This window comes from Lampetra planeri, chromosome 76 (genome assembly GCF_965212315.1).
Source record: "Lampetra planeri chromosome 76, kcLamPlan1.2.h2, whole genome shotgun sequence".
Classification (NCBI taxonomy): Eukaryota; Metazoa; Chordata; class Hyperoartia; order Petromyzontiformes; family Petromyzontidae; genus Lampetra; species Lampetra planeri.
The window spans coordinates 1,150,790-1,163,240 of record NC_136181.1 but is presented as its reverse complement, the minus strand read 5'-3'; the positions used below and the strand labels follow the sequence as shown (position 1 = coordinate 1,163,240).

At 43.5% G+C, this 12,451-nt stretch overlaps 1 protein-coding gene across 2 annotated transcripts in view; it reads right to left on the bottom strand.

Moving 5' to 3' along the window:
* The window catches only part of LOC144737979 (protein mono-ADP-ribosyltransferase PARP14-like), a 76,610-nt gene extending 64,503 nt beyond the window's left edge, over window positions 1–12,107 (bottom strand). For both annotated transcript variants that reach the window (XM_078620898.1, XM_078620899.1), the window contains exon 1: window positions 11,668–12,107. In XM_078620898.1, the coding sequence (XP_078477024.1) occupies window positions 11,668–11,845 (178 nt within the window). In that variant the 5' untranslated portion in view covers window positions 11,846–12,107. The remainder of the gene's footprint in view (window positions 1–11,667) is intronic.
* Between the last annotated feature and the right edge of the window lie 344 nt (window positions 12,108–12,451).

Genomic DNA, 12,451 nt, shown 5'->3' with positions numbered 1-12,451 from the left:
CGTTTCGATCGCAACACAAGCAATCGTCTTCAGGTGAAACAATACAGCAGGCGGACTGCTGAGGCATTAAGGAATGTAGCGAGAGAGCTACTGCAACCAAAGGTTATATACGTTTTGATGTGGGTACAACCCAAGGGTAAGTGGGCGGGGCTAGAGATGGAATTTGCAAGCAAATACAACTAAACTAATTTTATATTTCCCGGTGAAGCCCAGTGAGGTATTAGCTTATCTTTTGACTGCTATAAATGTCCACACGATATGCCGAGCTATCATTTGTGATGGCCACGTGGTCGCGTCTGAAAAAGAGTTATGTAGCTCAGTCGTGGAGCCTTACACCTCGACACCTCGACAGGCGTCCACCCTTCTTGGAGTGGGCGAGTGAACCACGCTCACGTGCTCACCGCATCCGAGCGACATTGCACGTCAGACATTTTTCGTGCAACGAGCGAATGCAGAGTGTCTGAAATGACTCTCCTCGCCAGAGCCGCCTGTAAAGAATGTGTTGAACTTCTTTGGCACCGTACGTGGCCAAGGTGCGGGAGAAGGACAGCAAACTAAACACAAAAAGCAGTTCTAAAGAAATTCGTTTTCAATTTAGTATAGTGGTGTAGTGTACCGTATATAATAGTGTAGTATGTATTGTTGCGTATAGTGTAGTGTATGTTGAACTTATTTGGCACCATAACAAACTAAACACAGGCTCGTGAGCACACACAACTATTCTGGCAACTGACCTCCAGACCTTGCCGAGGATGACTCAGCCTAGAATTAGTTCGAATGTTATCTGTGTCAACACGAGAACATTAAAGAGGAACTAAGTAGCCAGTTGTGGTTCTGCCTCAACACCTGAGCATGCATCTCACCAGCCTCAACAACACCCATAGGCTCACCACACAGACACCCATATACTCACCACACAGAGACCCATCGACTCATCACACATACCATTAGACTCATCATACAAAGACCTATAAACGCTTCACACAGAAACCCATAGACTCTCCACACAGATACACATAGACTCATCACACAGATACTTATAGAGTCAGCACACACAAACCCATAGACTCACTACACCTAGACCCATAGACTAACCACCACACAGAGACCCATAGACTCATCACACAGAGGCCTATAAATGGCATATATTGTAAATAGAAAATGTATTTCTATATATTAAATCAAAATTGTGTTTAGTTTGTTGTTATTCCCCCACGCTTCCGATTAGCACGGTTGGCTACATACGCTGGGAAAGAAGTTAAACGTACATAACTGCACGATACACTACAATACTGTACTATACACGCTATGCACATTATACTATACACTACTGTATATTACACTATATGCTACACAACTATACTACACTATTATATGCAACACCACTATACTAAATTGGAAACTCATTTTAGAACTGCTTTTGTGTTTAGTGTTTTGTCCTTCTCCCCGCATTTCCGATACAACAATACGTCTAGATTATTTAGATTACCGTATTTGTGCTGCTAAAAATTCTCAAGTGATAAGCCACTTCGTTGAGCTATCATTTGTGGCCAAGTCGCTGCTCAAAAGGAAGCTCCGTAGCTCAGAGGGCCTTACATGGCAAGAAAAAAATATAGTATCGTTTTATTTGCATATATTGTTTGAGTAATTAATTTACTTTACCGACACTTTGCACTCCTATTATGTTTGTGATTATTGTATTTGTTGTTGTAACGTTCTGACCCCGTGCCCATACTATATATCTGCAAATAAAGTGAAGTGTCTGGGAGACAGGATGAACATTACTCACCCACATGTAAACAAATTATGCTAAAATATTTTTTGCCAAAAACCTGGGAATTTCCACGTGATAAGCCACTTCGTTGAGCCATCAGTTGTAGCCAGGTCGCTTCTATAAAATTAACGAATAGCTCAGTTGGACTTTTCCTGATAGAATAAGTATCGTTTATTGGTAGTTTCTTTTTCGTGATTTGTTTACCTTTCCTATACTTTGAACTCATATTGTGTTTCTGTGTATTGTGTTTGCTGTTGTTGTGACGTTCTGACCCCGTGCCCCTACTGGACATCTGTGCAGAAAGAGCTTCATAGCTCATATGATTCCTCCCGCAGTCTAAATAGATATGCTAATTCTGATAAACATGCAACGAATACATCCAGACAATCCTGACCAGCTGCCCAGGGATGTGGCCTTCAAAGTGGACTCCTACTACGACGTGAAGATAAAACAGCCCGATAATTAATGATGATGAAAATTTTAAATAGGTGTTTAACCATTGTGAATAAAACAGGAGTTGTGTTAAGATCTTCAAACACCAAATGGACATAATAGAGGGGTTTTTTTTAGATCGTGTAAACATATTAATGTGTCGTCAAAAGCCACCACCATCCAGAAGCTTGTTGTAATTACTGGCAAAAAGTCGTACTCAGGTTGTAAATGTTGTGGCTTGGCTCTCCAACACTAGTCACGAATTGACATGTTCTGTTTACATGACAACCCGTCCTAGTTGGCTGTGTCGGATGGTGGCGGGTTTTAGCGACACATTTATATATTTACGCGATCTAACCCCCCAAAAACCCCTCTGTTACTGACAAAAAAGGTATCCCATGATATAGCTACTGCTCAACCCGATCTACAAACGCTATGATCCGTGCATTGTCTTTGTACTGTTGACCTTTTGGCATTGTTCTCTGGTATGACTAGACCAGGGGTGTCCAAACTTTTTGCAAAGAGGGCCAAATTTGATCAAGTGAATTTGCCCGGGGGCCAAAAGTTCCTTATGACATTTTTTTACCACAAAAGTTACGTGAAAACACACACTGTTATAAAACAATTGTCATTGTCACAATTACCTTGATTTTTCAAATGACAATGTAACCAAATATAACCCACTCAGGCAGACGTGAACAACTCTAAAAACACAATTCTGCCTTTCATTCAGTCAGATAACATTGAACAAACTGTATAGAATACCTTACATTTCCATGAGTTAAATATATTTGCCTCAAGAACATTTTAAACAGGAGTTATAAGTAATGCAAAGTGGTCTGTTATCATGAAACTTTAAAACAAGTGAATTTTGCCCTTGTCTTTTGCAAGATCTTTCAGATCTACAGGTACATAACATCAACAGTTATAACCAAATCTTATTCAAGTTTAATAAAACAAGTGCCATAAGTCCAAGTGCATTAGTGTGCTTTAGGCTTTTCACTGTTAATAGTGACAGATGTTACCATTCAGAACACTCAATTTCAGATTGATCAAGGAACAGATAACTTGCTGACACTAATGAGAAGGGTGATACTGAGATATAGATTTCAGTAAAGAGACCAGGTCTGGCTTGAGGGCAGAGAAAAGTTACGTCAACTTTTCTCTTTTTTTTGCAGTCACCATGGCAGAAATGACTCGAGAAGGGTTCGCGGCACAGATGCAGAGCCAGAGAGCATTATAATGGTGCTGCCACCGTGTGGTGAAAGGAGGAAATACATCTTTAAAGTTTTATGATTTATTTATTCTGACAGAGCTGGCGAGCCATAAATAACACATTATAAGACCGAAGCTGCGGGCCGTATGAAATCTGACCGCGGGCCGTAAATGGCCCGCGTGCCGGACTTTGGACATGCCTGGACTAGACAATGAAGAACAAGGGTTGCTCTCTCTGGTGGTGTAGGCCAATCAGTTTCAAAGGCAATGCACATAACATTATTATCAGAGCCATGTTTGTTTGCATGTTCACCACAAGTCCCGCGTGTGGTCAAGGCAGTACTTGATGATTCCTTGCAAAAGCTATCTATTTGGTGTTTGAACATCTTAACACAACTCCTGTTTTATTACCGCAAGAAAGGATAAACACCCATTCTTATTTTTCATACTTTGTAAGGGTTGGGCCTGGCGGCCAACGCTATGTCTCTGTGTCGGGAGTCACCTGCCAGAAGTCTTAACAACTTCACAGGCAGGCCAAGTTAAAAAGTAGCCGAACCACTGACAACCGACTTGGTCGGTGACACCACACACCAAGCTGATTGGAAGGCATCGGAGCCTTCAAATCAGATTTGTGCGAAGGGAAGAGGCGGTAAGATTAAAATAATTAATAAGGAACGGTTGATAACCGTTGGAAAAGGAGAAAGGGAATTGGAAGAAAGAGGAGAATGTACTCGAAAGGGGGCTAGAGAATATATAAGGGGCCTGAGAGAGAGAGCTCGGGGCACATTCTGGACTCTATTTGTTTGCACGTTATCTGCGAATGAACCATAAAGTTGAGCTATTCTTACCTCGTCCGAAGTCCTTTTTAAATCCTTTATATTAAGTTCGCTTGCTTGCTTGCGTGCTTGCGTGCTTGCTTGCTTGCTTACGACCGTGCAAATCTTTCGGTCGTTTTTCAACCCACTTCCCGTGATCCAATCGAGCTGACATTTTGCACACAGACTCGTTGTGCGTGACAAAATTTTACACTGTTTAGGGAAAAAAAAATTAATTACCAATTGCTTAATGGTGGCAGGCAATCATCTGACCCATAGGTGGCAGCCATCTCAAGCCAGAGGACGAGAGGACTCTAGCCGCCACGCATATAAAGGATTTATAGTGAAAAACTTTGTTTTTACGGGTTAATTTTTTACACGCTTTTATTTAACTCACTCTGCCTGTTGTCATATCCTCAAATCTTGTAACTCAATTTCAACCGTCTTCCCAATGTTGTATAGACTGCAAACTTGGTATAGGTATGTCATACTGATGGAAATACTATATTCCATCATTAAAAATATATATTTTAAAACAATCTTTTTTACGGCTCTAATTGTCCACGCTCAACTCACGTTGGCTGTAAATCACCACGGTCCCTTACGTTACGGGGAGCCACGCCGAGGGGCGGAGGATGTGGAAGGAAGGGAGGGGCGATAGGAGGAGGGGGAGCTCGGGCATTACATTTCATTAAAGCGTGTTTAAAAAAAGTATTTTTTAATATTTTATAACTTTGATACTGGCCAAAAAAGGTCCCATAGATACCACCTACAATTTAGCCCACCAACAACATCTCAAAACATTCGCCAAAAAACAACTGTGTGTGGTATCAAATAATTAACGTTACAGGCGACGTTTTAGGCAATCGCCCTTCTGCAGAACACACACACCATGAATAAGCCGAGAGAGAGACGGTATAGATAAGAGTTTGCGACTGCATTTATTTACACCGTGGGGCCTCATGGCCAATGTTTAAAGAGGCACACTGTGAATAGTTGCACTCATAATATAAACTGTTTTCTTCATATTTTTCCAGGTAAGGCCCAAACTGAGCCCTTTTGTTCAGAAGTCACCTGGCCATCACAAACGATAGCTCGACGAAGTGGCTTATAGTCGTCATCACGCAGATATCTATCAAAGCAGCCAAATACTCTTAGACGCATGAAATTGATTCTAAACGTGGTGGGAGAAACCAGGGGAGCCAGAGAAATATCCACACCACTAAAGGGAGAGAGAGACACACAAAGTCCAAATATACAGCAGCAGGCGTCAACGTCGGGATCGAACCCACGACCTCCTGCATACCAGGCAAGGTAGTTAACATCTCCTAGCCACCGTGATGATGAGAAAGAGACGCAAACTCCAATACACATGCAGGCGTCAGCGTCGGGATCGAACCCACGACCTCCTGCATACCAGGCGAGCGCATACCAGGCGAGGTAGTTAACATCGTTTGGGTATTAGATACAACCCACCCACCCCACCCCTCAATAGTCGAACAAGCATCATACGCATTCATAAACTCATTCACATCCAAAGTAAAATGCAGCAAACGCACACCACATCAGCGAAATCGCAACAAATGATCGATCGAATATTAAGTTAACCTCCCCTTTGGCCAACGGCGGAAATTTGGTATCAGCCAGGCTCGTGAATGCAGCTGCATCGCGCGCGTCCGGAATAGCACCATTTACTGTGGTCAATCCACTGCTGGATGCACGCCTCTGTTAAGACGTTGCCATTCCCACGAACTCCAAACGCACTAACAGCCCACGGGGCACGTGCGTCACGAGCTCGTGTAGTTTAGCTGCTTATGTGTTCGAGCCAGATGCCCAGGATTGGGAACAAACCTAAGTTCAATGTATCTCTATGCGTCTCTATGTATCTCTATGTTTCTCTATGAGTCTATACATCTCTATGAGTCTCTGCTTATGTCTTCGTATCTCTATGTTTCTTTATGAGTCGCTATGTATCTTTACATATATCTATGTATCTCTATGTGCCTCTAGGAGTCTCTATGAGTCTTTATACGTCTATGTATCTCTATGAGTCTCTACGCATCTCTATGTATCTCTATGTAGAGTCCCTATGTATTTCTTTGAGTCTCCATGAATCTTTATGAATCTCTATGTATCGCTACGTGTGTCTATGAATCTCTATGAGTATGTATATATCTATATCTATGAGTATATACGAGTCTTTATGAGTCTCCATGCGTCTCTATGAGTGTCTACGTATCTCTATGAGTCTCTATGTATCTCCATGAGTCTCTATGAGTCGCTATGTAACTCTACGAGTCTCTGGATTAGCTTATTGTGTTTATGAGCTCGTTGCCGACAATGAACGCCCTCTGTCTGGGATGCGGTTTCCACCCCCCTATGCATCATCTTCGTGGCTAGGAGATGTTATCTCCCTCGCCTGCTACTCAGGAAGTATATTTGGACCTTGCATGTCTCTCTCTCTCTCCCCGTGGTAGTAACTGCGTGGATTTTATCCGGGTCCTCCGATTCTTTCCCCATCACCATATTAAGATTCGGTGTCATGCGTTGAGAGCATTTTGCCGATACGCGTTTTCCACACGACGACGACGACGAGCCACTTCGTTGAGCTATCATTTGTGGCCAGTCTCGGCACGTCTCGCCGATTCAGCAAGAGGCACGATGATGCCTGTCTCAGATTTTGCGTCTCACTGTGTGGCAAAAGCATCGACTAGTGCGCTTAGATTAAATCGGGCATTGAGTTTAACACCAGTTCAACACGTAGGCTTTCGAGACAAATATCATCCATAATAGTTTTTTTTTGGGTTAGATCGCGTAAATATGAATGCGCCGTTAAACCCACCACCACCCGACACAGCCAATTCGTAAGATTTGTCACGTAAAAAGAACATGCCAATTTGTTACGAGTACAGCACACCTGTGTGTTGGAGAGCAAATCCGCAACATTTACAATCTTGATGTACAATCTATAGATGTTGTGGATTTCCTCTCCAACACAACCGATGTGCTGTCCTAGTAACGAATTGGCATGTTCTGTTTACGTGATAAACCTTTCTACTTGGCTGTGTATGGTGGTGGCGGGTTTAACAACGAATTTATATTTACGCGATCTAACACCAAAAACACCTATATTATACAGTTTAACACTCAGTAGTGGTGGTGGAGGTAGTAGCAGTTCTGGAAGGATTTCGCGACCAATATTATCCACGAAGGTTTTTTTTCTGGGTTTGATCGTGTGAATATAAATGTGTCGTTAAACCCGCCACCACCCGACACAGCCATTTAGTTGTGTGTTGGAGAGTAAACCCACTACACACATTTAGAATCCGAGGTGTGACGCGTCGCCGGTATTTACAACAGCAAAAAACAACCAACCGAAACAGGAATAAATCCTCTTCCTGTTTCGTTCTTCAATGTATCGAGTGAGAGAGAGAGATGAAAAAAAGAGATTAGTCGCGTGGAGCTGATGGTGGCTATGAGATGTTAACTCCCTCGCCTGGAACGCAAGAAGTCGTGGGTTTGGTCCCGACCCTGACGCCTGCTGTAGATTTTGAGTCTGCGTCTCTCTCTCTCTCCGTGGTCACGTGAATATTTCTCCGGGTCCTCTGGGTTTTTCCCTCCGCATTTATAAATCAAAATCAAGCGTTTAGATTATGTTGGCATCTGCTATAACAACGATGATAAGCCGCGTCGTTGCGCTGTCGTTTTTGCTGTTGCCTAGGCTGCTTCTGAAAAAAAGTGAAATAAAATAGTTTCATAGTTAAGTTCACTTGCGTCTGGTGTGGCATAGATATCTACTGTTGCACTGAAATGGATATTATATTGCGTGTATGGTGAACTTATTTGGCACCGTGCGTAGCCAACCGTGCAATTCGGAGGTGCAGGGGAAGGACAACAATAAGCTCTAAAGAAATTAGTTTCCAAGTTGGCATAGTGTATAGCGTGTATTTTAGTGTAGTGAATAGTAGTGTTGTGTATAATGTAGTCTATAGCAGTGTATAGTGTGTATATTATTGTAGTGTATAGTAGTGCTGTGTCTAGTGTAGTGTATAGTAGTGTAGTGTATCGTAGTGTAGTGTATAAGAGACCCATAGAGCCACCTATGGGATTAATACGGTTGGCTACGCACGGTGCCAAAGAAGTTCAACATACTACACTACACACTATATTGCATACTATACACTACACATACTACGCTATACACCAGGGGCGGTTTCTTCATTAGGGCGATTGGGCGACGCACCACCAATGTCATTCAACCACAGAGTCACGCTAGCCGTCACTGTGCCTCTGGATATAATCCAATCAGCGTCATGCTACGTTCTGTGGAGTACCGCCTCTTTTTGGGCGATTTCCCTCCAGCTGAGAATTGCCCCGAGTGGTCCCATAGACTTACATTCAAAGATGTTTTTTTTCGAACGGGGCGCTGCAATGCATTCTCTATGGCTTCCGGGAGGGCTCGTCCTAACGTGCTTACGTCATCATACGTGCTTACGTCATCATACGTAAGCACGTTTCATCCAACAATATAATTTGTCGCCACCTAGTGGAATCTTTAATAAAAGAAACTTGAGTGGTTTGTTTTAATAGTGAGTATAGAAACAAACAAGATGTATTGTAAGAGTCACTTTATTTTTCATTAATATTAAAGAAGTGAAGTTGCCTTTACATGCTTAAGCTGTTAATTTATCCATTGCATGGGTGGACCTTATCCTTATCAATCATCCAGACATTTGCCCCCCCTGAGAGATTTTGCAGGAGCCGCCACTGGTGTATAGTATGTAATGTAGTGTATAGTGTAGTATGTATGTATGTTAAACTTATTTGGCACCGTGCTAATCCTATGGTTGTCTCTATGTGTCTCTGTATATCTCTATGGGTCTCATTGGGTCCGGGCGTCTGTGGGTCTCTGTGTATTTTGAACTTCTTTGGCACCGTACGTAGCCAGCCGTGATGATCGGAGGTGCGGGGAAGGGACAACAAACTAAACAAAAAAAGCAGCTTCAAGTAGTATAGTGTATCGTAATGTATTGTGTAATGTATATTAGTGTATAGGAGTGTATTGTGGTGTCGTGTATCGTCGTATAATGTATAGTAGTGTAGTGTATGGTAGTTTAGTCTATTGTAATGTAGTGCATAGCAGTGGCGGCTCCTGCAAAATCTCTCAGGGGGGGCAAATGTCTGGATGATTGATAAGGATAAGGTCCACCCATGCAATGGATAAATTAACAGCTTAAGCATGTAAAGGCAACTTCACTTCTTTAATATTAATGAAAAATAAAGTGACTCTTACAATACATCTTGTTTGTTTCTATACTCACTATTAAAACAAACCACTCAAGTTTATTTTATTAAAGATTCCACTAGGTGGCGACAAATTATATTGTTGGATGAAACGTGCTTACGTATGATGACGTAAGCACGTATGATGACGTAAGCACGTTAGGGCGAGCCCTCCCGGAAGCCATAGAGAATGCATTGCAGCGCCCCCGTTCGAAAAAAAAACATCTTTGAATGTAAGTCTATGGGACCACTCGGGGCGATTCTCAGCTGGAGGGAAATCGCCCAAAAAGAGGCGGTACTCCACAGAACGTAGCATGACGCTGATTGGTATATATCCAGAGGCACAGTGACGGCTAGCGTGACTCTGTGGTTGAATGATATTGGTGGTGCGTCGCCCAATCGCCCTAATGAAGAAACCGCCCCTGCTATACACTACACTATACACTACACCACTATACATGCCACTACTATACACTACACTATACACTACTGCACACTACCCAACTAAACACTACACTACCATACACTACAACACTATCAGCCAGGGACCTTATAAGTGTGAGCGAGAGAGAACACGTGGAGGGTAAAATGTAGAGGGAAAAACCGGAAAAAACCCCGAGAAAATTCCACGCGACCACGGGGAGAGAGACGCTGCAAACTCCCACAGTAGACACTGTGCATATGGCCTACTCACTCACCCACCCACGAACTCACCCACTAACTCACCCACCCACTAACTCACCCACCCACTAACTCACCCACCCACTAACTCACCCACCCACTAACTCACCCACCCACTTATTCACTCACTCATCCACTCACTCACTCACCCACTCCCCCTCACTCCCCATCACCCACTCACTCACACACTCACTGACCCACCCACTCACTGACCCACTCACTCAGCACCTATTCACTCACTCATCCACTCACCCACTAACTCACCCACTCATCCACTCACTGACCCACTCACCAACTCACTCACTGACCCACCCACTCACTCAGCACCTACTCACTCACTCACTCACCCACTAACTCACCCACTCACCCACTAACTCACCCACTCATCCACTCACTGACCCAATCACCAACTCACCAAATCACTCACTGACCCACCCACTCACTCAGCACCTACTCACTCACCCACTCACCCACTAACTCACCCACTCACCCACTAACTCACCCACTCACCCACTCACTCACTGACCCACGCACTCAGCACCCAACTCACTCACTCGCCCATTCACCAGGGTCGTATTAATCAAAAGGCCACAGGAGACACTGTGCCTAGGGCCTACGAAAAGAAAATGTTATTTATATAATTACAATTTTTCACAAAGATATCGTTCAGAATAAATATCTTCGCAGAGAGCAAGGAATCTGCTTTTCTGCGGCACACAGCTCTCTGCCATAGAATGAAGACACAGACTAGATACTAATGATAATTATTCATCATCGTGTCTGCAGTTGCGACATCTGCCCAGCGGCTGGACGAAACGAAAAACAAGCGGAGTGACAGCGGCGGTGGTGGTAACACGGGGCAGCACTAACCAACTGTAGACACACTCTTTGGTTCTTTCGGTAAAGCCACCTAGGTATAAGTGATTTAATTTATTTTATTTTATACCTACGTGACTTTACCAAAAGAACCAAAGAATATGGATCCCTGCAGTCACGAAAACTTCAAATCTAGATTTAACCAACTGTAGGGTTATCACTGAAGGTCACACGAAACAGAAGTGCATAGAGCTTAAATAACCTTCATTCGGCCCTGGCGGTGAGCGAGGAGGCATATACGTAGAGGTAGGCGTTATCCAGCAATACTCTCAAGCACCTGTCATCATATTATTTAATTTTCTTTAGTCCGTGATGATGCCTCTTGGCTTCCGTGCAGTGTGGGGAATAACTTCCACCGCTGCACTTATAGAAACACAATGATTATTATGATATTGAGTGCAAAATGAAAGCAGATTAGTCATCACACCGTCGAACCCACGACCTCCTGTATGCCAGGCGAGGGAGTTAACATCTCCTAGCCACCGTGGCGTCAGGGATTCGGGATCGAACCCACGACCTCCTGCATACCAGGCGAGGGAGTTAACATCTCCGTGCCACCGTGGCTCGAGTGAGAGACAATGGAGTGGTCACCTTCTCTCTCCTTGAAGCGTAGGCGGACTCCTCCGTCAGGCAGCCGCGTGAGTTCCTCGCACTCGCCTCCCCCCGACAGCCGCTTGCTTTGGAAGTATTTGAGGAGTTTCACCTCCTCGGCTTTGTCTTGGTTTGGGAGGCCTCTCACGTCAACCTCGCTGCCGCTGCCGCCTTCCATCGCAGCAGCAGTAGCAGCACCTCAGACTAACACGGTAGGCTATGCACGGTGCGAAAAAAAGTTCAACAAACAGCAGCAGTTGCAACAGGAGCCCCTGGTCGCGAGATGTTGCGCTGCTGCTGCTACAAGGTGGGCTAAAGGCGGTGGTGGAGCGTTCGAGTGTTGACGTAAAAATGTAACGGGAAGAAACTGGAACGACGTTGGCGCATCCACTCCGCACCCAGCCCAGCACCCTGCCCACTTTCGACAGCGAAAACGAAACCGAAAAAGGGGAAGTTCACACTTCCCCTTCAGCCGTAACGCGCGCACACGCGCGGGGTGGGTGGCAGTGTCGCAGTTTCGATAAAACAAGTAATGAAATTAAACATACATTTAGAATAATTAAATGTAATATTAACAGAAGTCGCTAAATACAATCTAAATAAAAAAAAATGCTGAGATAAAATAAAACAAATTAGATAAAAATAATAATAATAAAGGTAAATAAATATTGTAAAATTAAGTTATAAATAATTAAGTAAAATATACATTAAATGATTCAATAAAATATAAAAATTAAAAATTCGAGTGAGTGTGATTGAATACAAAATTTAAAAATTGAATTTA